Source organism: Saccopteryx bilineata, chromosome 2 (genome assembly GCF_036850765.1).
Source record: "Saccopteryx bilineata isolate mSacBil1 chromosome 2, mSacBil1_pri_phased_curated, whole genome shotgun sequence".
In the NCBI taxonomy this organism is placed as follows: domain Eukaryota; kingdom Metazoa; phylum Chordata; class Mammalia; order Chiroptera; family Emballonuridae; genus Saccopteryx; species Saccopteryx bilineata.
In genome coordinates this window covers 256,085,611-256,110,652 of record NC_089491.1, presented here as the reverse complement: position 1 = coordinate 256,110,652, position 25,042 = coordinate 256,085,611, and the positions used below count along the sequence as shown (strand labels likewise).

The window sequence follows — 25,042 nt, the reverse complement described above, 5'->3', positions numbered from 1 at the left end:
AGCAGCAATAACACTCATTGTGGTCGTACTTGTGTTAGATGCTAAGTGCTTTACAAGCATTATCTCAGTTAATTTTCTTTTTTAAAAATATAACTATCACTCTCAGTTGATAGCTCAGTTGGTTAGATATGCAAAGGTTGCCAGTTTGATCTCTGGTCAGGGCACATACAGAAACAGATCATTGTTTCTGTCTCCCTCTTTTTCTAAAATCAGTGTGTGTGTGTGTGTGTGTGTGTGTGTGTGTGTGTGTGTATTTATTTATTTAAATTTTATTATTTTTATTCAGTGAGAGGAGGGGAGGCAGAGACAGACTCCCACATGTGCCCTGACTGGGATCCACCAGGCAAGCCCACTATGGGGCAACGCTCTGCCCATCTGAGGTATTGCTCTGTTGCTCCGTTACTCAGCAACCGAGCACTTCTTAGTGCCTGAGGCGGAGGCCATGGAGCCATCCTCAGTGCCTGGGGCCAACTCGCATTGTAGTTTTTTGTTTGTTTTTTTACAGAGACAGAGAGAGAGAGTCAGAGAGAGGGATAGACAGGGACAGACAGACAGGAACGGAGAGAGATGAGAAGCATCAATCATTAGTTTTTCGTTGCGACACCTTAGTAGTTCATTGACTGCTTTCTCATATGTGCCCTGACCGTAGGCCTTTAGCAGACCGAGTAACCCCTTGCTCGAGCCAGTGACCTTGGGTCCAACCTGGTGAGCTTTTTGCTCAAACCAGATGAGCCTGTGCTCAAGCTGGCGGCCTTGGGGTCTCGGAACCTGGGTCCTCTGCATCCCAGTCTGACGCTGTCAACACTGTGCCACCGCCTGGTCAGGCCGCATTGTAGATATTGACAACTATGTTGGATCTTGCAGTTTAGCCATCTTGGTTCTGAATTAAGTAAAGAAAGAATTCAGAGCAGGAACTCTAGCACAAGAAGTTTATTTAACATGCAAAATAAAGTACATTCAAAGAGAAGATTCAAGTGGGCTGCTCAGGGAACTGCCTTGGCCTTTTAGAGAGAAAGTCTCAAAGGCAGAAGAAGTGAGCTAGCTGGGCTTTGTGGGCTCAGGAAACAAGTTACAGAGGCAACAGAAGGGCTCTTAGAGCTTAGGAGAAAGAGAGCAAAGAGCCATTCCTGAAGAAAGAAGTCGCGGGTATGCGCTGGAGAGAGAGTATGTGTGTCCGGGGTCCTTTGTCTTAAGGGTTTTTATTTTTTTTCAAAAGGCAGGGATTTTAAGGAGACTCGGGATGATCTCAACAGAATATTTAGCGCTTTCCAGATATGTCCTTTAATATGCTGATGCATCAAAATGAATGTATTGGGTCATGGTGGTGGTCTCTTCTGGTGGTCTCTTCTGATTGGTTGGTGTTAGGGTAGGGGATCATTGGTCATTGCACCTGGTCCTGATGCCAGCCATGGCATTGCTTCGTCTGGTTTTTCTGCTTTCTGGGCCTGGAACGATCTCTCTGGTCAGTAGACCTAAGGCTTTGTTCCTAAGATTATTATTATTATTTTTTTAATATTTTATTTATTGATTTTTTAGAGAGAAAGGAGTGAGAGAGAGAGAGAGAAGGGGGAGGAGCAGGAAGCTTCGACTCCCATATGTGCCTTGACCAGGCAAGCCCAAGGTTTCGAACCGGCAACCTCAGTGTTCCAGGTCGACACTTTATCCCACTGCGCCACCACAGGTCAGGCTGTTCCTAAGATTATTTGATGCTGATCAGAATCTCATTGTCTTGAGGGCTTAATGATTAAAGGGAGGGGTCATACAAGGGAGAAGGAGGCAGGTGAGTTAGGGTGCTAGATGAGGCCAGTATAAAACAGCTTTCTGTCTCCCTTTCCCCATTCCATTTGCCAAGGAATTTTCCTAGCTTCTTACTATCCTGCCTCGTAATCACCATATTATATATCTTTTTTTTTTTTTTTTTTGCATTTTTCTGAAGCTGGAAACAGGGAGAGACAGACAGACTCCCGCATGCGCCCGACCGGGATCCACCCGGCACGCCCACCAGGGGGCGACGCTCTGCCCATCCTGGGCATCGCCATGTTGCGACCCTCCTGGGTGTTGCCATGTTGCGACCAGAGCCACTCTAGCGCCTGGGGCAGAGGCCAAGAAGCCATCCCCAGCGCCCGGGCCATCTTTGCTCCAATGGAGCCTTGGCTGCGGGAGGGGAAGAGAGAGACAGAGAGGAAGGTGCGGCGGAGGGGTGGAGAAGCAAATGGGCGCTTCTCCTATGTGCCCTGGCCGGGAATCGAACCCCGGTCCTCCGCACGCTAGGCCGACGCTCTACCGCTGAGCCAACCGGCCAGGGCCCATATTATATATCTTGAATAAACAAGCTTGTAATAAATGCCTATACATAATTTGAGTCAGTATATGAATAGGCTTTGCACAATACCTGGCAACCAGTAAGTACTAAAAAAATTAGCAACTAGGAGTATATTCAAGTTCTATATTGCCAGCTAGAGAAAAACGAAAGAGGTTTGTGCAGAGGCTGTGGATGTGTGAGGAGGAACACAGAAAAGGGCTTGAAAGACTCAGAGTCGCTGTGAGACTCAGAGGAACACTGACGTTGGTAGAGCAGGGATCAGCAAATGTTTTCAATAAAAATATTGTCTATTTTTATTTACTCTTTTTTATTAGAATCAACTTGCCAAGTTCCACAATGAAGTATACTAGGATTGTTTTATAATACACTGACTTTTACATTAGATTAGGGAAAACTGTCATATATATGAAGTATGTGGGGGTAGGGGTGAGGTGAGGATGGGGCAAATGAGTCTTGTGGGACTGGACCCTTAACCTGTAGAATCTTTTTTTTATTTTTTTTTATTTTTTATTTTTATTTTTTTACAGAGACAGAGAGAGAGAGAGTCAGAGTGAGGAATAGACAGGGACAGACAGACAGGAACGGAGAGATGAGAAGCATCAATCATTAGTTTTTCATTGCGCATTGCGACACCTTAGTTGTTCATTGATTGCTTTCTCATATGTGCCTTGACCGTGGGCCTTCAGCAGACCGAATAACCCCTTGCTCGAGCCAGCGACCTTGGATCCAAGCTGGCGAGCTTTTTGCTCAAGCCAGATGAGCCCGCACTCAAACTGGCAACCTCGGGGTCTCGAACCTGGGTCCTCCGCATCCCAGTCTGACGCTCCATCCACTGCGCCACCGCCTGGTCAGGCTTAACCTGTAGAATCTGATAGTGTCTTTGGGTAGATACTGTCAGAATTGAGTTGAAGGAGGTAGAGTGTAGGGCTTTGCAGGCTGTGCCCATTAAAGACTTTAGCTCTTATTCCAGGGGAGGTGGGAAGCTGTTGGCTTTGAGCAGAGTGATGTGGTCATACTACCTCTTAATAGGATCCCTCTGGTTCATTATGTGCTGCTTTTTGAGTAAGGAAGAGAGGGAGACATATTAGTGTGTATTTGCTTATATTTTCAAGAAAAATAATGAAAAAAAACCCCCAAAACTAAGAGAAAGTGGTTGTTTATAGAGGGAGGGAAGAAGGGAGGGAACAATGGTGCAACAAAGTACTTTTGTGACTTACTTTGTTATATATATGTGTATATTTTTTTGTGACAGAGACAGAGAAGGACAGACAGGAGGGGAGAGAGATGAGAAGCATCAGTTCTTCGCTGCAGCTCCTTAGTTGCTCATTGATTGCTTTCTCATATGTGCTATGACGGGGGGTGGGGTTACAGCAGAGTGAATGATTCCTTGCTTAAGCCAGTGACCTTTGGGCTCAAGCCAGCTACCTTTGGGCTCAAGGCAGCAATCATGAGGTCATGTCTATTATCCCACACTCAAGCCAGCAACCCTGTGCTCAAGCTGGTGAACCTGCACTCAAGCAGGATGAGCCCGTTCTTAAGCTGCCGACCTTGGGGTTTTGACCCTGGGTTCCTCTGTGTCCCAGTCCAAAGCTCTATCCGCTGCAGCACCGCCTGGTCAAGGCCATTTTTAACTTTGAAACCATGTAGATATTTTATAATTTAAAAAAAAAAGTAAATGAAAAAGGAGGAAAATCCCTAGGGTTTTAAAATACACTAAAGCAAACATATCAACTTTGTAGCAGTGACTACACAGAGAAAATAATTACTTCAAGTAACTTTAAAATACAGTATTTTGCTAGTTCTTCCCTAGTAGGATATAATTTAAGGATACAGAGAACTGCCTAGAAATCTAAAACTGTATTCAGTTGTCTTATTGTTAGTAGCATGTTTGGAATTATGTTGAAATAATTATAGCTGGCTTATAAGATAAAGCAAATAACTATGGCAGTATCATTAGGAATCACAATATTCAGGGTAAAGAAAAAGATTACAGTTATAAAATCAAAGAAATTAAATGCACTATAATCTGAAACTGGAAATGTAAATATTAATAGGACTCAAAATACTATTTTTTTTACCTAAAAAACTATTTCTTTCTTTCTTTTTTTTTTTTGTATTTTTCTGAAGTGAGAAGCAGGGAGGCAGAGAGACAGACTGCTGCATGCGCCCGACCAGGATCCAACTGGAAAGCCCACTAGGGGGCGATGCTCTGCCTATCTGGTGTAGCTTTGTTGCAGCCAGAGCCATTCTAGCCCCTGAGGTGAAAGCCATGGATCCGTTCTCAGCACCCGGGCCAACTTTGCTCCAGTGGAGCCTTGGCTGCAGGAGGGGAAGAGAGAGACAGAGAGAAAGTAGAGGGGGCAGAGTGGAGAAGCAGATTGAACCTGGGACTTCCACATACAGGGCCAATGCTCTACCACCGAGCCAACCAGCCAGGGCCTAAAAAATCTGTTTCTGACTCTATTTGCTGGTAACACTTAGAAGGAGTGGCAATAATACAGTATTTGGCATCTCCAGAGCCCAAGTTATGGTCTCTGCTATTTCCCACTAAAAGGAACTGAGGGGTTTTTTTTTGGAATTTTTTTGAAGTGAGAAGCAGGGAGACAGACAGACAGACTCTTGCATGCGCCCAACTGAGATTCACCCGGTATGCCCACCAGGGGGCATTGCTTTGTTGCAGCCAGAGCCATTCTAGCACCTGAGGTGAAGGCCATAGAGCCATCCTCAGCGCCCGGGCCAACTCTGCTCCAATGGAGCCTTGGCTGCAGGAGGGGAAGAGAGAGATAGAGATAAAGGGGGGGAAAAGGTAGAGATGTAGATGGGCGCCTCCCCTATGTGCCCCGGCCGGGAATCGAACCCGGGACTTCCACATGCTGGGCCGATGCTCTTACTGCTCAGCCAACCGGCTAGGGCCAGAACTGAGTTTTTTTTGTTTGTTTGTTTTAAGAAATGGCTGAGCCTGACCTGTGGTGGTGCAGTGGATAAAGCATCAACCTGGAAATGCTGAGGTCGCCGGTTTGAAACCCTGGGCTTGCCTGGTCAAGGCACATATGGGAGTTGATGCTTCCAGCACCTCCCCCCTTCTCTCTCTCCTCTCTCTCTCTCTTTGTCTCTCACCCTCTCTCTCTCCTCTCTAAAAAATGAATAAATTAAAAAAAAAAAAAGGAAATGGCTGATTCACCTGACCAGGCGGTGGCGCAGTGGATGGAGCATTGGACTGGGATACGGAGGACCCAGGTTCGAGACCCCGAGGTTGCCAGCTTGAGCTCGGGCTCATATGGTTTGAGCAAAAGCTCACCAGCTTGGACCCAAGGTCGTTGGCTCGAGGAAGGGGTTACTTGGTTTGCTGTAGCCCCACAGTCAAGGCCCATATGAGAAAACATTCAATGAACAACTAAGGTGTCACAACGAAAAACTAATGATTGATGCTTCTCGTCTCTCTCCATTCCTGTCTGTCTGTCCCTGTCTATCCCTCCCTCTGACTCTCTCTCTGTCTCTGTAAAAAAAAAAAAAAGAAATGGCTGATTCCAGGTCTGGAGCTGGAAATAAACATCCCAAGCCTAGAGCAGTGATTTTCAACCTTTTCCATCTCATGGCACCCATAAACTAATTACTAAAATTCTATGGCACACCGAAAAATATATTTTTGCTGATCTGATGAAAGAAATAGGTATAATTTTGGTTGATTTACAAAAAAATACTTGTAATAGTAATTACCTACCTGTTTTAACCCCAGAGTGACTTGTATATAAGGATTTCTGGTACCAAAAATTAACTAATCAGATGCAACTTTATTATGCAATGTTACCAATAAGATGCAACTCTGTTATATGACATATGTTTATGGTTCAAGACAGGGCATTCACACTGGATCGCTATTGTTGTGTTGGCTGTTGTCATTTTTTAAAAATCTGACGGTCTAGGCCCTGGTCAGGTGGCTCAGTGGTAGAGCATCGGCCCAGTGTGTGGAAGTACCGGGTTTGATTTCTGGCCAGGGCACATAGGAGAAGCACTCATCCTTCTCCACCCTTCCCTCTCTACTTTCTCTCTAGCTCTCTCGTCCCCTCTCGCAGCCAAGGCCCCATTGGAGCAGAGTTGGCCTGGGTACTGAGGATGACTCCATGGCCTCTGCCTCAGGCACAAGAATAGCTCCAGTTATAATGAAACAATGCCCCATATGGGCAGAGCTTCACCCCCCTCGTGGGCTTGTCAGGTGGATCCCAATCGGGCGCATGCAGGAGTCTCTCTGCCTCCCTGCTTCTCACTTCAGAAAAATACCAAAAAAAAAAAAATCTTTTTTAACTATCTAAGGGGAAAGAGGTGAGTGTCCTTGAGTAAATAGTTAGGTATTGCATGTATTAAAAATTCTTGCAGGCCCTGGCCAGTTGACTCAGCGGTAGAGCATCGGCCCAGCGTGTGGAAGTCCTGGGTTCGATTCCCTGCTAAGGCACACAGTAGAAGCGCCCATCTGCTTCTCCACCCTTCCTCCTCTCCTTTTTCTCTAATTCTCTTCTCCTTCCGCAGCCAAGGCGCCATTGGAGCAAAGTTGGCCCAGGTGCTGAGGACAGCTCCATGGCCTCCACCTCAGGCGCTAAAATGGCTCCCGTTGCAATGGAGCAATACCCTAGATGGGCAGAGTATCGCCCCCTGGTGGGCAAGCCGGGTGGATCCCGGTTGGGCGCATGCGGGAGTCTGTCTGACTGCCTCCCTGCTTCTAACTTTGGAAAAAAACAAACAAAAAAAGATAAAAAAATAATTCTTCTTGCAGCACACTCATTGAAAAACACTGGCCTGGGATAATGTGCTGGAAACTGAGGAAATTAATGAAAGTTAATGGGATTGTGTCAGGACCTCATAGACTTAAGTCAGAACAATTTGAGCATCAAAAAGAATGTCTTCCATGGATTAAAAACACATCAAATGTATAAAAACTCATGCCATTCATAATGAGAAATAAACAGGAACTCAGTGGTCATAATTTGAGTTGTAGAGTATTAACTCAATTCTTTGAAAATTAATGAAGGTAAAAATCAAGCATTTATCTTGCCTTTCTGGTACAAACTAATCTCTGAGAAAACAAGTTTAATGAGAGAGTAGTCTTCTTTATATTGATACATAGAATTCCAGTTAATAAATGCAGGAGCACTAGAATTAGAAAATCGTTGTTGCCATGCATAATGAGAAAATGGACTAGGCAGCAGTCACCTGGTGAAAGGACGATGGGGAAATGTAATTGAGGGATTGGATTGATGTCATCTGAAGCCACTGAACAACCTTTGTGCTGGTAAAGGTATGACAGCCAGGCATGATGTGTCTCATGATACTGTGCAATGGGAAATACCAAGCACCACCTGAGAATTTTTCTTGTCTGAAAGTTTTTTTGTTTTTTTTTAAGCCAGAAAAGGGAAGATAGTGAGACAGCCTCCTGCATGTGCCCCGACCGGGACTCACCAGCAACCCCTGTCTGGGGCTGATGCTCAAATCAACTGAGCTATCCTCAGCGCCTGAGGCCATCCGAGCCACTGGTTGTGAGAGGAAAAAAGAGAGAGAAGGGGAAGAGAAGCAGGTGGTCACTTCTCATGTGATCCCTGACTAGGGATCAAACCTGGAACATCCACATGCTGGGCCGACACTCTTATCTACTGAGCCAACTGGCCAGGGCCTTTGTCTGCAAGTTTGAACATGACTCCAACCAAGCCTAATCTGAATCTTAATGATCGGTTCATGGGAAATACAGGGACCAGAGGAATGAGTTTAAAGGTACCCTGAGGAGATAGCCAAATCTAAAATGCAAACATTTTATAGGGTAAATGACCTGGTTTCTCTAACAGTTGGTGGCATGAAAGAGAAAAAAAAGGCAGGGAGGGAAATTGTCATATAAAATGAAGAGATTGGCCCTGGCCGGTTGGCTCAGTGGTAGAGCGTCGGCCTGGTGTGCAGAAGTCCCGGGTTCGATTCCCAGCCAGGGCACACAGGAGAAGCGCCCATCTGCTTCTCCACCCCTCCCCCTCTCCTTCCTCTCTTTCTCTCTCTTCCCCTCCCGCAGCGAGGCTCCATTGGAGCAAAGATGGCCCGGGCACTGGGGATGGCTTCTTGGCCTCTGCTCCAGGTGCTAGAGTGGATCTGGTCGCGACAGAGCGATGCCCCGGAGGGGCAGAGCATCGCCCCCTGGTGGGCGTGCCGGGTGGATCCCGGTCGGGTGCATGCGGGAGTCTGTCTGATTGTCTATACCTGTTTCCAGCTTCAGAAAAAAATAAAAATAAATAAAAATAAAAATAAAATGAAGAGATTTAAGTGACATTAGCAACCAGAACAAATGACAAGGGACCACTGTGGCTGTTGTATTAAAAATAGACCAGCCTGACCAGGTGGTGGCGCAGTGGATAGAGCGTCGGACTGGGATGCGGAAAGACCCAGGTTCGAGACCCCCGGGTCGCCAGCTTGAGCGCCGGCTCATCTGGTTTGAGCAAAAAGCCCACCAGCTTGGACCCAAGGTTGCTGGCTCCAGCAAGGGGTTACTCAGTCTGCTGAAGGCCCGCGGTCAAGGCACATATGAGAAAGCAATCAATGAACAACTAAGAAGTTGCAACACGCAACGAAAAACTAATGATTGATGCTTCTCATCTCTCTCTCCGTTCCTGTCTGTCTGTCCCTGTCTATCTCTGCCTCTGTAAAAAAACAAAAAAACAACAACAACAACAAAAAATAGACCAAAGAGGATCAATGATAAAAGCAGGGAAAACAAGCTATTATCAAATTCCAGATGAGAGTTTTGAACAAAGATGATATCAAGTTGGTATTAGATTCTGGATATGTTTTGAAGGTATTGCCAACAGGATTTGTTAGGGGGTAGAAAAGATGTGAACTTTCGGAGAGTCCAAGATGACTCTCAGGTTTTTTTTATTTATTTTTATTCATTTTTAGAGAGGAGAGAGAGAAACAGAGAGGAGAGAGAGACACAGAGAGAGAGAGAGGAGAGAGAGACGGGGGGGGGGGAGCTGGAAGCATCAACTCCCATATGTGCCTTGACCAGGCAAGCCCAGGGTTTTGAACCAGCGACCTCAGCATTTCCAGGTTAACGCTTTATCGACTGCGCCACCACAGGTCAGGCCACTCTCAGGTTTTTGGCCTAAGTAACTGAACAGTAGAGTTGTCGTTTATTGAAATGGTGCAGATGGAAGGGGGAAGCAGGTTTGTGGGGAAAGATTAGGAAGAGCAACGTTCTCAGCTCCATGTCTTCAGCCTGGTAGACCTTTTGAATATCCTCTAGAGATGAATGTCAGGAGGGCAGTTGGATATATATATGGAGTACTGAGGTCCAGACCTGAGGTGCACATTTGGGAGTTCTAGGCACACACGTGGTACTTAAAGGTACGAGAGACTGGGTGAAAGCACAAAGGGAGTGAGTAGCTGGTGGAGAGGTTCTAGGACTGAGCTTGTGAGGGGGGTCAGCAACAGGAACAGAGAGACCTGAGAGGTCCTGGGAGCTGAGTGAGGGAAGGTGTGCTTGGCTATGTCAGAGGCTTCTGGAAGTTCAAGGAAGGTAAGAACTGAGATTTGACCCTTGGGTTGAGAAACTTAGAGGTCATTCATTGATTTGATGCACTTGATAAGAGCAGTTGCAGTAAGCCTGATGGGAAGGAGTTCAAGGAAGCCTGCCTGGGAGAAGAGAGATTAGAAAATAGGCAGATTTTTTGAAGAGTTTGAAAAGGAAGGGAAAGAAATCAAGTGTTAGCTGGGTGGCAGAGTGTGGTCTGGAGAGGGGTATTGGTTGGTTTGAGAACTACTGATTTATTCCTTGTAAGTAGTATTTTTGTGAAGTATGCCCCTCCCTTTTATTTTTTGGCAAATACCGAGTCACAGAAAAGGTAGATACTGTATATTGCTCTAGTTTAACCATTGTTTACATCGGCCACATTTGCTTTCTCTAAATACAGCAGTGTATTTTCTGAGCCACTTTAAAATTGCAGATATAAAATTTACACTAAATACTTTAGCTTATTTCCTAAAAATAAGAATGTTTTTCTACATAACCACCATATCGAGTGTCAGGTCCAGGTCCAATGAAGGGTTACCCGTTGCTTTTGGTTGTCATATCCCTAAAGGGATATATTTTTTTTTGTAGGATGGGAGAAATAATAATACACTCATGCTAATTTTAAAAATCTAGTAGAGAGTGAAAATTGATGATGCAGAAATAGGGAAACCGCCAGAGTGATGAACTTGAGAAGGTAAGAGAAGATAGGATGTGACTTTAGTGGGAGGAGTGACCTTTGATGGGAGCACAGTTTCCAGAGTAACAGGAGAGAAGGTGGAGCCTGTGGGCAGGTGGGTGGGAAGAGTAGGGAGCTTGAGAAAAGTCTTCTCTTTTTTATTAAATTTTTAAAATATTTTATTGATTTCAGAGAGAGAGGAAGGGATAGAGAGAGAGACAGGAACATCAAGCTGTTCCTGTATGTGCCCTAACTGGGAATCGAACTGGCTACCTCTGTGCTTCAGGACAGTTCTCTAACCAACTGAACTATCTGGCCGGGGCAAGAAAATTCTTTTTTGATTGCTTTTATTTTCTTGGTGAATAGGAAGAATGGTATTTAGCTGAGAGGAAAGAAAGGTGAAGAGGTGTTACAGGTTTAAGAAGGTATGAAATTGCTGTCTGAGATGGTCATCCTCAATGTAGGACATGCATATTGCTGAGCACACATGAAGACTTTCCTAAGCTGCGCATTGATGGATAGTCTTAAGGGAAACCTTTTGTAGACCTCAACCTCTGTAGGTATGCTTTGGAGAAACTAGCATGTCTGAGAAAGAAAGAGCCTCTCGGCCTGACCTGTGGTGGCGCAGTGGGATAAAGCGTCGACCTGGAACACTGAGGTCGCCGGTTCGAAACCTTGGGCTTGCCTGGTCAAGGCACATATGGGAGTTGATGCTTCCTGCTCCTCCCCCTTCTCTCTCTCTCTCTCTCTCTCTCTCTCACTCCTCTCTCTCTAAAAAAAATCAATAAATAAAATATTAAAAAAAAAAAAAAAAAAAAAAAGAAAGAGCCTCTTGACTATAGGCTTCCTCCCACTTTGGTAAAAAAGGCAGGCTCTGACCTATCCCAAATCTGAATTAATTATATCACCCCTTGGATTATACCTGGTTTTTGTCTGCTCATTGATTTTATTATTTCTCTTTATTTTTGTCCTTAATTCAGAATAAAACTTACTTTCTGGAAGCACAATGCTTTTCTTTCTTTTTTTTTCTTTTTTAATAGAGACAGAGTCAGAGAGAGGGATAGATAGGGACAGACAGACAGGAACGGAGAGAAATGAGAAGCATCAATCATCAGTTTTTCATTGTGGCACTTTAGTTGTTTATTGATTGCTTTCTCATATGTGCCTTGACCGTGGGGCTACAGCAGACCGAGTAACCCCTTGCTTGAGCCAGCGACCTTGGGTCCAAGCTGGTGAGCTTTTGCTCAAACCAGATGAGCCCGCGCTCAAGCTGGCAACCTCGGGGTCTAGAACCTGGGTCCTCCGCATCCCAGTCCAATGTTCTATCCACTGCGCCACCGCCTGGTCAGGCCACAATGCTTTTCTTTTTTTTTTTTTTTTTTTTTCCAAAATGCTTTTCTTGAAGATCTTTTTGCTCCAAATTCCCAGTTTCTGATTCTGCATAGGGATTGCCATTTCCTTGTGTTTAATTTTTGCCTTTCCAGCATGTGTGTGTGTGTGTCTGTTTCTGTTTCCCTCACCTGTACCTCACCTCTGCTCTCCTGCCTCTCCTTTGATTGTTGTCTTTGCTCTGATTTTCAGGCGTGGTCACGGTGGCAGGACCAGCTCCTGCATGTCCAGAGGGAGAGACAGAAGATGGCCTCTGCAGTGAAGCACCATCAGCACCGGCAGAAGTGGAGATCCCTGAAGGCCTGGCTTGAATACCTGCAGGTCCAGAGGGTAAAGAGACAGCGGAACGGTGAGCAGGAGGTCCCGGGCTCAAGAAATATCAGCTCACAATTTCCACTCTCCTTCTGCCAGTGGTGCTCATTTACTAAGGAAAAATAGAACCATTATTATACCACAAATTTTGGTAAAAGGAGATCAAGGAGGAAAATACATTCTTAATTCACATTTATTTTCTTCTGACCTTTTCTACTCTGCATATATTTTATTCACTAGGGTTTTAATTATGTTATATAACTACTGTGTTATAATTAATATGATATCGTACAATTTTGTATATTGCTTTTTTCCCCATACAACTAACCAATACTTTCCTATATCTTTAAGTATTCCTCATAAGTATTACGGTATATTTGTTTAGTTGTTGTATTTAGTAGGATGGCTTACATTAATCTACTTAGCCTCTTTGTTGGTAGCTATTATTTCTGCATTCCCCAGTTATGCGAGTTGAGATTTTTTTTTTTTTTTTTTTTTGTATTTTTCTGAAGCTGGAAATGGGGAGAGACAGTCAGACAGACTCCCGCATGCGCCCGACCGGGATCCACCCGGCACACCCACCAGGGGCGATGCTCTGCCCCTCTGGGGCATCGCTCTGCTGTGACCAGAGCCACTCTAGCACCTGGGGCAGAGGCCAAGGAGCCATCCCCAGCGCCCGGGCCATCTTTGCTCCAATGGAGCCTTGGCTGCAGGAGGGGAAGAGAGAGACAGAGAGGAAGGAGGGAGGGGGGTGGAGAAGCAAATGGGCACTTCTCCTATGTGCCCTGGCCTGGAATCGAACCCGGGTTCCCCACACACCAGGCTGACGCTCTACCTCTGAGCCAACCGGCCAGGGCCGAGATTTTTTTTTGTTGTTGTTCTCCCATCCCCCAAGTGAGAAGGGGTGGGGGGGTGGCAGACAGACTCCCACATGTGCCGGGCCAGGATCCACCTGGCATACCCACCAGGGGGCGATGCTCAGCCCATCTGAGGCATTGCTCCGTTGCAACCGGAGCCATTCTAGCGCCTGAGGTGGAGGCCATGGAGCCACCCTTATCACCTGGGCCAACTTTGCTTCAATGGAGCCTTGGCTGCAGGAGGGGAAGAGAGATATAGAGAGAAAGGAGAGGGGGGAGGGGGAGAAGCAGATGGGTGCTTCTTCTGTGTGCCCTGACAGGGAATTGAACCTGGGACTTCCACATGCTGGGTCGACACTGTACCACTGAGCCAACTGGTTAGGGCCTGTTGTTGAGTGTTTTAAACACTGTTCAAATGGTTTGTTTCCCAGAGAGAGTTCAGAAGTAATAATACAAAGGTCATGATCATTGATACTTTTTGTACTTTTGTTCTTTTAGCCTACAGAAGAGTGCCAGGTGCTGGGTTGGGCTCTTCCGCTCCCATCTAGATTTCTCTTCAGAAATCTCTAGGCTGTCAACACTGTCTTTTGGGAAAGTTTGAATGTGTTCGTTTGAGAATATTGACAGGGGACCATTGCCTGGTTGCCCAAGCCCAGAACGTGAAGGCATGAAGCTATTGGGAGCGATGAGCTGCAGACTAACGTTCCTCTAATCACAGCATTTGAATTTCAGTACCAACTCCCTTCCACCTCCTGGACTTCAGCTCATCAGACCATTAGCTAATTAGTGTTAAAAGGAGATGAAGCTGGCAGCCTGCATCAGCCTGACTGAGAGCTCAAATAAGCCCTTGCCAGCATGTTGACCAGACTGTGAGTCATTGACTCTGTCCCGAAAGTCCTATCTGGGAGACATTAGTAAAGAGACAAAAATAAAATGGAGTCTTTGAAAGCAGCAGTCACTGTTCTTAATCATCAGTCGTAACTAGGGGCCTCAGCTCTTTGATTTTATAGTACCCTCTTCCCTAAATTACATTTTCTCTTTCCTTGGAAAGAAGAGATGTAGCTAAGGGATTCCTAATACCCCTCCCATGTATAGAAAACATTTATTCTAGTATTCTTTGTGAGAGTAGCCTTGAATCCCTGCTGTCTGCCAATAGTAGGGATCAGCTTATCTTAAAGATGCTTCCAGCACTTTGCCCAGTGGAGGTCAGCATTTAAGTTGTTTACTGTGTTTCAGAGATGGCTGAGCGCTTCCACCACATCACTGTGCTGCAGACACGCTTCTGTGATTGGCAGTGGGCCTGGCAACAGAGGGAGAGCATGCATGCTCACCATATGCAGGTGGAGGCACTAGCCAGAAGAATGGTGCTACGAAGGGCCTTCACTCACTGGACACACTGTATCCTTTTTAGTCTCTAGTCCTGTTCAGGTCTCAGCCAGGACAACATGAGCTCAGTGCCCTGTAGACAAGAGTTAGGGAATACATGGGAAACAATTACTGAACCGTTTAATAGTCTGGATCTCTGTTGACTTCTTTTAAAACTGTTTGTTTACTTGGGAATACTCATACAGAATAGTTTATATAACCTACATTTACAATTTAAAGGATCATAATAAAATGAATACCTATGTGCCCACCACTCAGCTTAAAAGATAGAACATTGCTAACACCCCTGTCTGCTCCTCCCTGATTGCTTCCCTTTCCTCCTCCTCAGACGTAATCCTACTATCCTGAATTTTATGTTATTTCATAGCCTTTCTCTACCCACTAGGTGGTGGAAACAGCCACAGCCATTTCTGTATCATAAATTTATTTTGTTTCATTTCTGTTTCAGGTAGCCATCTGTTCTTGGCGGACCTGCCATTATGGTCATAGCTTCCATTTATTGAGCTTTTACTATATGCAAGTATTATGCATTATCTCCTTAGTCGTCATAGCAACCGCATGGAGTGGGTGTTACTATACCCATTTTATAGAGGAGGAAACAGAGATCTAAGGGAGCTAAGTAACTCTCAAACTCACAACAGGTCATTGGCAGAGCCAGGATTTTTTAAGCCCTGGCCTTTGACTCTTGTGCACACTGCCCCTACCACAGTATGTGCCCAGGTGTTAGGATTCAGGCTGCCTGTGATGTGCATCCACACATTTGTGTGTTCATCAAACTCTTGCTTTGTTTGAAACTCCTGCCTTAGTTCTGGAATATGGGGAAACTCAAAAACTAATAGTCATTCATTGTCTGATGGGAAAAACAGACATGAAAATGGGTCTTTACAATATGGTGTGATAGGTGCTATGATAAAGATTTGCTTAGGGGTTGGGGAGGTAGAAGAGGTATGGGAGAATAAATGGTGATGCAAGGAGACTTGACTTGGGGTGGTGAACACACCGTGTACAGATGATGTGTTATAGAATTGCATACCTAAAACCTATACAGTTGTGTTTTTTTTAATATTTTATTTATTGATTTTTAGAGAGGGGGGGGGAGAGAGAGAGAGAGAGAGAGAGAGAGAGAGAGAGAAAGAGAAAGAAGGGGGAGGAGCAGGAAGCATCAACTCCCATATGTGCCTTGACCAGGCAAGCCCACGGTTTCAAACCAGCAACCTCAGTGTTCCAGGTTGACGCTTTATCCCACTGCGCCACCACAGGTCAGGCCCCTACAAGTTTTTTAAAAAAGGTTTGTATCAAGTCTTGCAAGAGCCACTGTGGTGATTCAGCCAAGGAGATGTTTGAGCCAAATTGCATTAGGGGCCTACAAGTTTGCCCAGCAGAGAAATCAGGAAGGGTGTTTCAGGTGGGAGGAATGGTACTTGCACAGGCATAGATGAGGAAAAGCATCCAAAGATGGTGTCAGGTCTGTGGTGAATTGTGGGGTGTGGGTGCAGTGGGGTAGTGCAGGTAAATGCTGACTGGGGGACCCTTGTGAGCAGTGGTCCCCAATCTTTTCCTGGCAGCACTGGGGACCCTCTGGAAGTCTTTGAGAAGTAATACAGCAGCTTTGTACTTTAGAAAGGACAAATCTAGATTAGAGGAGCAAAGCTAGCACAGGGAGACCCATTATATGAGGTGGCTCTCTTACCAGTCTTATGTGACGGACAAGTCAGATGAACTGCAGGGTTCTGGAGGTGGGGATGGAAGAACAGGAAAGATTTAGGAGGCGAGCCGATGGGCTTGGAGACTGAGTAGATAGAAGGAATGGGAGGAGAAAAGTTTTGGAAAGAACTCCAAGCTTTTTAGCTCAAACATCTGACTGAAATTATGATGCTAAACAGAATTCGGGAGAAAGAGTAGGTTCTGCTTTAGATATGGCGAGTTTGAAATGTTTACTGCAGTTGTTGGCAGTTTGTCTCAATCAGTTTTAAACTCTTACGAAACGGGCATCAGAAGGGAGAAAGGTAAGGCTGGCTATTTGATAAGTAACTCACATGGCTCCCTTTGCCCATTCTTTCTTGGGTCATCAGGAAGAGACAGGTAGATGTCAGTCCATCTGCATATCCCATGATCCCCTGCAACCAGAAACCTTCAGATGGTTCACTAGGATTGTACTATGTAGGAGTGGGAACCTTGTTGAGACAAGAGGCCTTAACTCCGAGCAGATGTGCTGTTGTGTGCAGAAGAAGCTGCCCAGTGGGAGGTGGCAGAAGAGCACTGGAGGCGCAGCTTGCTGGTAAGCTTGTCAGCCTTGCTCAGGCAGCCACTCTATATTTTTTATTTTATTTTATTTATTCATTTTTAGAGAGAGAGAGTAGAGAGAGAGAGAAGAACGGGAGGAGCAGGAAGCATCAGCTCCCATATGTGCCTTGACCAGGCAAGCCCAGGGTTGTGAACCGGCAACCTCAGCATTCCAGGTCGATGCTTTATCCACTGCACCACCACAGGTCAGGCCAGGCAGCCACTCTTTTTTTTTTTTTAAACATTTTTTTAAAATTATTTTTATTTATTCATTTTTTAGAGAAGAGAGAGAGAAAGAGAAGGGAGGGAGGAGCAGGAAGCATCAACTCCCATATGTGCCTTGACCAGGCAAGCCCAGGGTTTTGAACCGGCGACCTCAGCATTCCAGGTTGATGCTTTATCCACTGTGCCACCACAGGTCAGGCCAGGCAGCCACTCTTGAGGAGCCTGGACCCACATGCTCTTTCTGGTCATGTGAGTTCAATCATGAAGCCCTCCTTTATTGCTGGTGTCCTGTTTTCATTTTGGATCAGAGATGGTGCTGGTGTGGGGTCAGAGGGGTTTGGAGCTATAAAGGAATCTTAGAGATGATCTAGTCCTGGGATTTTTTACATGACGGGCCCCCTTTTTAATGGTGGGAGCCTAGTATGTGAAATTGATCAAAACGGAAATGCTGCAGATGAAGCAAGGTCTGGGGAATAGTACTTGTGTTCGCCCACACCCTCACCAACGCTTGGTATCCTGTGGTGTTCCACAGAGCTCAATATGAGAACCCCTGGTCGTTTCACTCTGTCTCGGAGAACTGAAGGCCAGGCTGTGGGGGAATGGGCTTTGCTTGGGTCACATGTGCGGCACTGATGGAGCAGGAGCCAGGCCCGCACGCAGATCCTGCCCCTACCCCAGCCCCTGCTCACTGAGGATTCCTTCTCTTCCTTCCATTCCTCTCTTGCAAATGCATTTATAATATTGTGCAAGTATACATGTTGACCACATGGTTTAAAAAAGAAAGAAAGAAAAAACATCATTCGCTAAAAGTCTCTCCTTTCTGAGAGGCAGAGTTGATGTCTTTAACCTTTGTCTGTAATATTCCCATATGGGTCATGGGGATCTCTCCTGGGCAGAGGTGAGGGCCTCTCTGTACATGTGCATTTCTGTGGACAGCAGGACGTGGTTTGACAGCTGTTTATTAAGCACCTGCTGTGCAGTCTGGCTTGTATCAGGCTCCCAGCTGAAACTCAAAGCAGAGAAACACTCTCAGGGACATGGGAGCAGCTGTGGCAGCTTCTTGCTACCTGATCCAGGCACTGCTGTTATTATTTTTTTTTTTTCATTTTTCTGAAGCTGGAAACAGGGAGAGACAGTCAGACAGACTCCCGCATGCGCCCGACCGGGATCCACCCGGCACGCCCACCAGGGGCGACGCTCTGCCCACCAGGGGGCGATGCTCTGCCCATCCTGGGCGTCGCCATGTTGCGACCAGAGCCACTCTAGCGCCTGGGGCAGAGGCCACAGAGCCATCCCCAGCACCCGGGCCATCTTTGCTCCAATGGAGCCTTGGCTGCGGGAGGGGAAGAGAGAGACAGAGAGGAAAGCGCGGCGGAGGGGTGGAGAAGCAAATGGGCGCTTCTCCTGTGTGCCCTGGCCGGGAATCGAACCCGGGTCCTCCGCATGCTAGGCCGACGCTTTACCGCTGAGCCAACCAGCCAGGGCCACTGCTGTTATTTTTACAGACGCTTTTAATTTGTGACCTGTTGTGTCCTTTTTTTCTTATCACAGCTCTTTTGCTTTAGAGCCCTAAGAGACAATGTGACCCGTGCCCACTTCCAACGAATAAGAAGGAATCTCGCTCACCAGCAGCATGGCGTCATGGTGAGGGTCTTCTTCTGTATCAAGGGACCTCTTCTGATGGCCATTCTCTTTGTGCTTATGGATTTGTTCCCAGACCTTTAGACTCTGAAACCTTGGTGTTTATTTTCTTTTTATTTTTTAAATTAATTTTACTAGGGTGACATCAATAAATCAGAGTACATATATTCAAAGAAAACATGTCCAGGTTATCTTGTCAATCAATTATGTTGCATACCCATCACCCAAAAGTCAGATTGTCCTCTGTCACCTTCTATCTCGTTTTCTTTGTGCCCCTCCCCTCCCCCTTTTCCTCCCCCCCTTAACCACCACACTCTTACCAATGTCTCTTATTCTCGTTTTTATGCCCCACCTACATATGGAATAATACAGTTCTTAGTTTTTTCTGATTTACTTATTTCACTTTGTATAATGTTATCAAGATCCCACCATTTTGTTGTAAATGATCCGATGTCATCATTTCTTATGGCTGAGTAATATTCCATAGTGTATATGTGCCACATCTTCTTTATCCAGTCATCTGTTGAAGGATTTTTTGGTTGTTTCCATGTCTTGGCCACTGTGAACAATGCTGCATTGAACATGGGGCTGCATGTGTCTTTACGTATCAATGTTTCTGAGTTTTGGGGGTATATACCCAGTAGAGGGATTGCTGGGTCATAAAGTAGTTCTATTTTCAGTTTTTTGAGGAACCACCGTACTTTCTTCCATAATGGTTGTACTACTTTACCTTCCCACTAACAGTGAATGAGGGTTCCTTTTTCTCCACAGGCTCTCCAACATTTGCTGTTACCTGTCTTGTTAATAATAGCTAATCTAACAGGTGTGAGGTGGCATCTCTAATGTGAGGATTTGCATTTCTCTAATAACTAATGAAGATGAGCATCTTTTCATATATCTGTTGGCCATTTGTATTTCTTCCTGAGAGAAGTGTCTGTTCATGTCCTCTTCCCATTTTTTTTATTGGATTGTTTGTTTGTTGTTGAGTTTTATGAGTTCTTTTTATATTTTGGATATTAGGCCCTTATCTGAGCTGTTGTTTGAAAATATAATTTCCCAGCCCTGGCCGGTTGGCTCAGCGGTGGAACGTCGGCCTGGCGTGCAGGAGTCCGGGGTTCGATTCCCGGACAGGGCACACAGGAGAAGCGCCCATCTGCTTCTCCACCCCTCCCCCTCTCTTTCCTCTCTGTCTCTCTCTTCCCCTACCGCAGCTGAGGCTTTATTGGAGCAAAGATGGCTCGGGCTCTGAGAATGGCTCTGTGGCCTCTGCCTCAGGCACTAGAATGGCTCTGGATGCAACAGAGCGATGCCCCAGAGGGGCAGAGCATCGCCCCCTGGTGGGCATGCCGGGTGGATCCCGGTCAGGCGCATGTGGGAGTCTGTCTGACTGCCTCCTCGTTTCCAGCTTCGGAAAAATGAAAAAAAAAAAAAAGAAAATATCATTTCCCATTTAGTTGGCTGTCTGTTTATTTTGTTGTCAGTTTCTCTTGCTGAGCAAAAACTTCTTAGTCTGATGTAGTCCCATTCACTTATTTTTGCCTTCACTTCCCTTGCCTTTGGAGTCAAATTCATAAAATGCTCTTTAAAACCAAGGTCCATGAGTTTAGAACCTATGTCTTCTTCTATGTACTTTATTGTTTCAGGTCTTATATTTAGGTCTTTGATCCATTTTGAATTAATTTTAGTACAAAGGACAAACTGTAGTCAAGTTTCATTCTTTTGCATGTGGCTTTCCAGTTTTCCTAGCACCATTTGTTTTTTTTTTAAATTTATTTATTAAATTTAATGCAGTGACATTGATAAATCAGGGTACATATGTTGAGAGAAAACATCTCTAGATTATTTTGACATTTGATTGCGCTGTATACCCCTCACCCAAAGTTAAATTGTCTTCTGTCACTTTCTATCTGGTTTTCTTTGTGCCCCTCCCCTCCCCCAACCCCTCACTCCTTCTTTGCCCCCTCCCCCCTCCCCCCATCCCCCCACCCCCCACCCCTGTTGCCATCACATTCTTGTTCATGTCTCTGAGTCTCTTCCCAGCACCATTTGTTGAAGAGGCTTTCTTTTCTCCATTGTGTGTTGTTGGCCCCTTTATCAAAAATTATTTGACCATATATATGTGGTTTTATTTCTGGCCTTTCTATTCTGTTCCATTGGTCTGAGTGTCTATTTTTCTGCCAATACCATGCTGTTTGATTGTCGTGGCTTTATAATATAGTTTGAAGTCAGGTATTGTAATGCCCCCAGCTTTGTTCTTTTTCTTTAGGATTGCTTTGGCTATTCAGGGTTTTTTATAGTTCCATATAAATCTGATGATTTTTTGTTCCATTTCTTTAAAAAATGTCATTGGAATTTTGATGGGAATTGCATTAAATTTGTATATTGCTTTGGGTAATATGGCCATCTTGATTATATTTATTCTTCCTATCCAAGAGCAAGGAATATTCTTCCATCTCATTGTATCTTTTTCGATTTCCTTTAACAATGGTTTGTAGTTTTCATTATATAAGTCCTTTACATTCTTTGTTATGTTTATTCCTAGGTATTTTATTTTTTTTGTTGCAATCGTGAAGGGGATTATTTTTTTGAGTTCGTTCTCAAATGTTTTATTGTTGGCATATAGAAAGGCTATGGACTTTTGTATGTTAATTTTGTATCCTGCAACCTTACTGTGTTGGCTTATTGTTTCTAGTAGTCTTTCTGTAGATTCTTTGGGGTTTTTGATGTATAGGATCATATCATCTGCAAAAAGTGATACCTTTACTTCTTCTTTTCCGATATGGATGCCTTTTATTTCTTTGTCTGTCTGATTGCTCTGGCTAGAACCTCTAGCACCACATTAAATAAGAGTAGAGAGAGTGGACAACCCTGTCTTGTTCCTGATTTAAGGGCAAAAGCCTTCAGTTTTGTGCCATTTAATATGATGTTAGCTGATGCTTTATCATATATGGCCTTTATCATGTTGAGATATTTTCCTCCTATACCCATTTTGTTGAGAGTCTTAAACATAAAATTGTGTTGTATTTTATCAAATGCCTTTTCCGTATCTATTGATAAGATCATGTGGTTTTTGTTCTTTGTTTTGTTGATGTGGTGTATTACGTTAACTGTTTTAAGTATGTTGAACCATCCTTGAGATTCTGGGATGAATCCCACTTGATCATGATGTATTATTTTTTTAATATGTTGTTGTATTCGATTTGCTAGTATTTTGTTTAGTATTTTAGCATCTGTATTCATTAGAGATATTGGTCAGTAGTTTTCTTTTTTTGTGCTGTCCTTGCCCCGTTTCGGTATGAGGGTTATGTTGGCCTCATAAAATGTGTTTGGAAGTATTGCTTCTTCTTCAGTTTTTTGGAAGACTTTGAGTAGAATAGGAACCAAGTCTTCTTTGAATGTTTGATAGAATTCACTAGTATAACCGTCTGGGCCTGGACTTTTATTTTTGGGGAGGTTTTTAATAGTTTTTTCTATTTTTTCCCTGCTAATTGGTCTGTTTAGGCTTTCTGCTTCTTGACTCGGTCTAGGAAAGTTGTATTGTTCTAGGAATTTATCCATTTCTTCTAGATTGTTGAATTTAGTGGCATAAAGTTTTTCATAGTATTCTACAATAATTCTTTGTATATCTATGATATCCATGGTGATTTCTCCTCTTTCATTTTGGATTTTGTTTATATGAGTTCTTTCTCTTTTTTCCTTGGTAAGTCTTGCCAAGGGTTTGTCAATTTTGTTGATCTTTTCAAAGAACCAGCTCCTTGTTCTATTGATTTTTTCTATAGTTTTTCGTTCTCTATTTCATTTACTTCTGCTCTGATTTTTATTATCTCCTTTCTTCTGCTGGTTTTGGGTTGTCTTTGTTCTTCTTTTTCCAGTTCCTTAAGTTGTGAAGTTAAGTGTTTCACTTGGGCTCTCTCTTGTTTGTTCATATAGGCCTGAAGTGATATGAACTTCCCTCTTATTACTGATTTTGCTGCATCCCATAGATTCTGATATGTCATATTGTCATTTTCATTTGTCTGTATATATCTTTTGATCTCTGCACTTATTTCTTTTTTTTTTTTAATAGAGACAGAGAGAGGGATAGATACGGACAGACAGACAGGAACGGAAAGAGATGAGAAGCATCAATCATCAGTTTCTCATTGCGACACCCTAGTTGTTCATTGACTGTTTTCTCATATGTGCCTTGACCATGGGCCTTCAGCAAACTGAGTAACCACTTGCTAGAGCCAGCGACCCTGGGTCCAAGCTGGTGAGCTTTTGCTCAAACCAGATGAGCCTGTGCTCAAACTGGCAATCTCGGGGTCTCAAACCTGGGTCCTCGGCATCCCAGTCCGACACTCTATCCACTGCGCAACCGCCCGGTCAGGCTGCACTTATTTCTTCTTTGACCCATTCATTTTTTAAAAGTATGTTGTTTAGTTTCCACATTTTTGTAGAGTTATTTTCCTCTTTTTTGCAGTTGAATTCTAGTTTCAAGGCTTTATGATCAGAAAATATGCTTGGTACAACTTCAGTTTTTCTGAATTTGCTGATATTGTTTTTGTGGCTCAATATATGGTCAATTCTTGAGAATGATCCATGTACACTGGAAAAAAATGTATACTCTTGTCACTTTGGGATGAAATGTCCTGTATATGTCTATCATATCCAGGTGCTCTAGTGTTTTGTTTAAGGCCAATATATCTTTATTGATTCTCTGTTTGGATGACCGATCTAGAGCCGTCAGCGGTATATTGAGGTCTCCAAGTATGATTGTATTTTTGTCAGTTTTTGTTTTAAGGTCAGTAAGTAGCTGACTTATATATTTTGGTGCTCTTTGGTTTGGTGCATATATATTAAGGATTGTTATGTCTTCTTGATTCAGCGTCCCCTTAATCATTATGAAATGACCATTTTTGTCTTTGAGTACTTTTGCTGTCTTGTAGTCAGCATTGTCAGATATGAATGAGTGTTGCTAGGCCTGCTTTTTTTTGGATGTTATTTGCTTGGAGTATTGTTTTCTAGCCTTTCACTTTGAATTTGGTGTTTTTTTTGTATTTTTCTGAAGCTGGCAACGGGGATAGACAGTCAGACAGACTCCCGCATGCGCCCGACCGAGATCCATCCGGCACGCCCACCAGGGGGCGATGCTCTGCCCCTCTGGGGCGTCGCTCTCTCGTGACCAGAGCCACTCTAGCACCTGGGGCAGAGGCCAAGGAGCCATCCCCAGCGCCCGGGCCATCTTTGCTCCAATGGAGCCTCGCTGCAGGAGAGGAAGAGAGAGAGAGGAAGGAGAGGCGGAGGGGTGGAGAAGCAGATGGGTGCTTCTCCTGTGTACCCTGGCCGGGAATCGAACCCGGGACTTCTGCACACCAGGCCGACGCTCTACCACTGAGCCAACCGGCCAGGGCTGAATTTGTTTTTATTCTTGTTACTTAGATGAGTTTCTTGTAGGCAGCATACAGTTGGATATTTTTTTTATCCATTCTGCTACTCTGTGTCTTTTTATTGGTGAGTTTAATCCATTTACATTTAGTGTAATTATTGACCCTTGTGAGTTCCCTATTGCCATTTTATACATTGCTTTCTGTTAGTTTTGTGTCTTGTTTGATTCTTCTCTTTCGTTTTTCTATATTTTGTTTTTGTTTGGTTGTATTCCATACGTCTTTCCTCTGTTGCTATCTTTTTTAAATCATGTGCTTCTGTGGTGGTTTTTTCAATGGTGGTTACCATTAAGTAATGAAAAGGGTTCCTACCCTGTTCATTGTAGTGCACTATCTTGTGAGTACTTTTGCACTGCATCGTCCTTTGCTACTGTTAATCTCTGTCCTCTCCCCCCCCTTTTTTTTGTTGTCACAGTTTAAATTTGGTTTTATTGTGTTCTTGGTGGAGCTTTTACTTGTGGTTTAGTTTTGTTTTGTTCTTTTTTTATCTGGTTGGAAAACCCCCTTTAGTAATTTCTGGAGTGGGGGTTTTCTGATGATAAATTCACTCATCTTTTCTGTGTCTGTGAATGTTTTTATTTCTCCTTCATATTTGAAGGATAGCTTTGATGGGTATAGTATTCGTGGCTGAAAGTTCCTCTCTTTCAGGACTTTAAATATTGGGGTCCACTCTCTTCTAGCTTGTAGAGTTTCTGTTGAGAAATCTGATGATAATCTAATGGGCCTTCCTTTATATGTTGTATTCTTCTTTTCCCTGGCTGCCTTGAGAATTTTTTCTTTGTCGTTGGTTTGTGCCAGTTTCATTATGATGTGCCTTGGAGTAGGTTTGTTGGGGTTAAGAAAACTCGGAGTTCTGTTTGCTTCTTGAATTTGAGTCTTTAGTTCTTTCCACAGGCTTGGGAAGTTCTCATCTATTATTTGTTTGAATATGTTCTCCATTCCATTTTCTCTCTCTTCTCCCTCTGATATACCTATTATTCTTATGTT

The 25,042-nt window shown here is 44.2% G+C and overlaps 1 protein-coding gene across 15 annotated transcripts in view; it reads left to right on the top strand.

Moving 5' to 3' along the window:
- Positions 1-25,042, top strand: part of SFI1 (SFI1 centrin binding protein) — a 104,899-nt gene that overhangs the window by 53,072 nt on the left and 26,785 nt on the right. For all 15 annotated transcript variants that reach the window (XM_066260081.1, XM_066260080.1, XM_066260093.1 and 12 more), the window contains 4 exons: positions 12,118-12,274; positions 14,331-14,492; positions 16,688-16,758; positions 18,540-18,632. In XM_066260081.1, the coding sequence (XP_066116178.1) occupies positions 12,118-12,274; positions 14,331-14,492; positions 16,688-16,758; positions 18,540-18,632 (483 nt within the window). The remainder of the gene's footprint in view (positions 1-12,117; positions 12,275-14,330; positions 14,493-16,687; positions 16,759-18,539; positions 18,633-25,042) is intronic.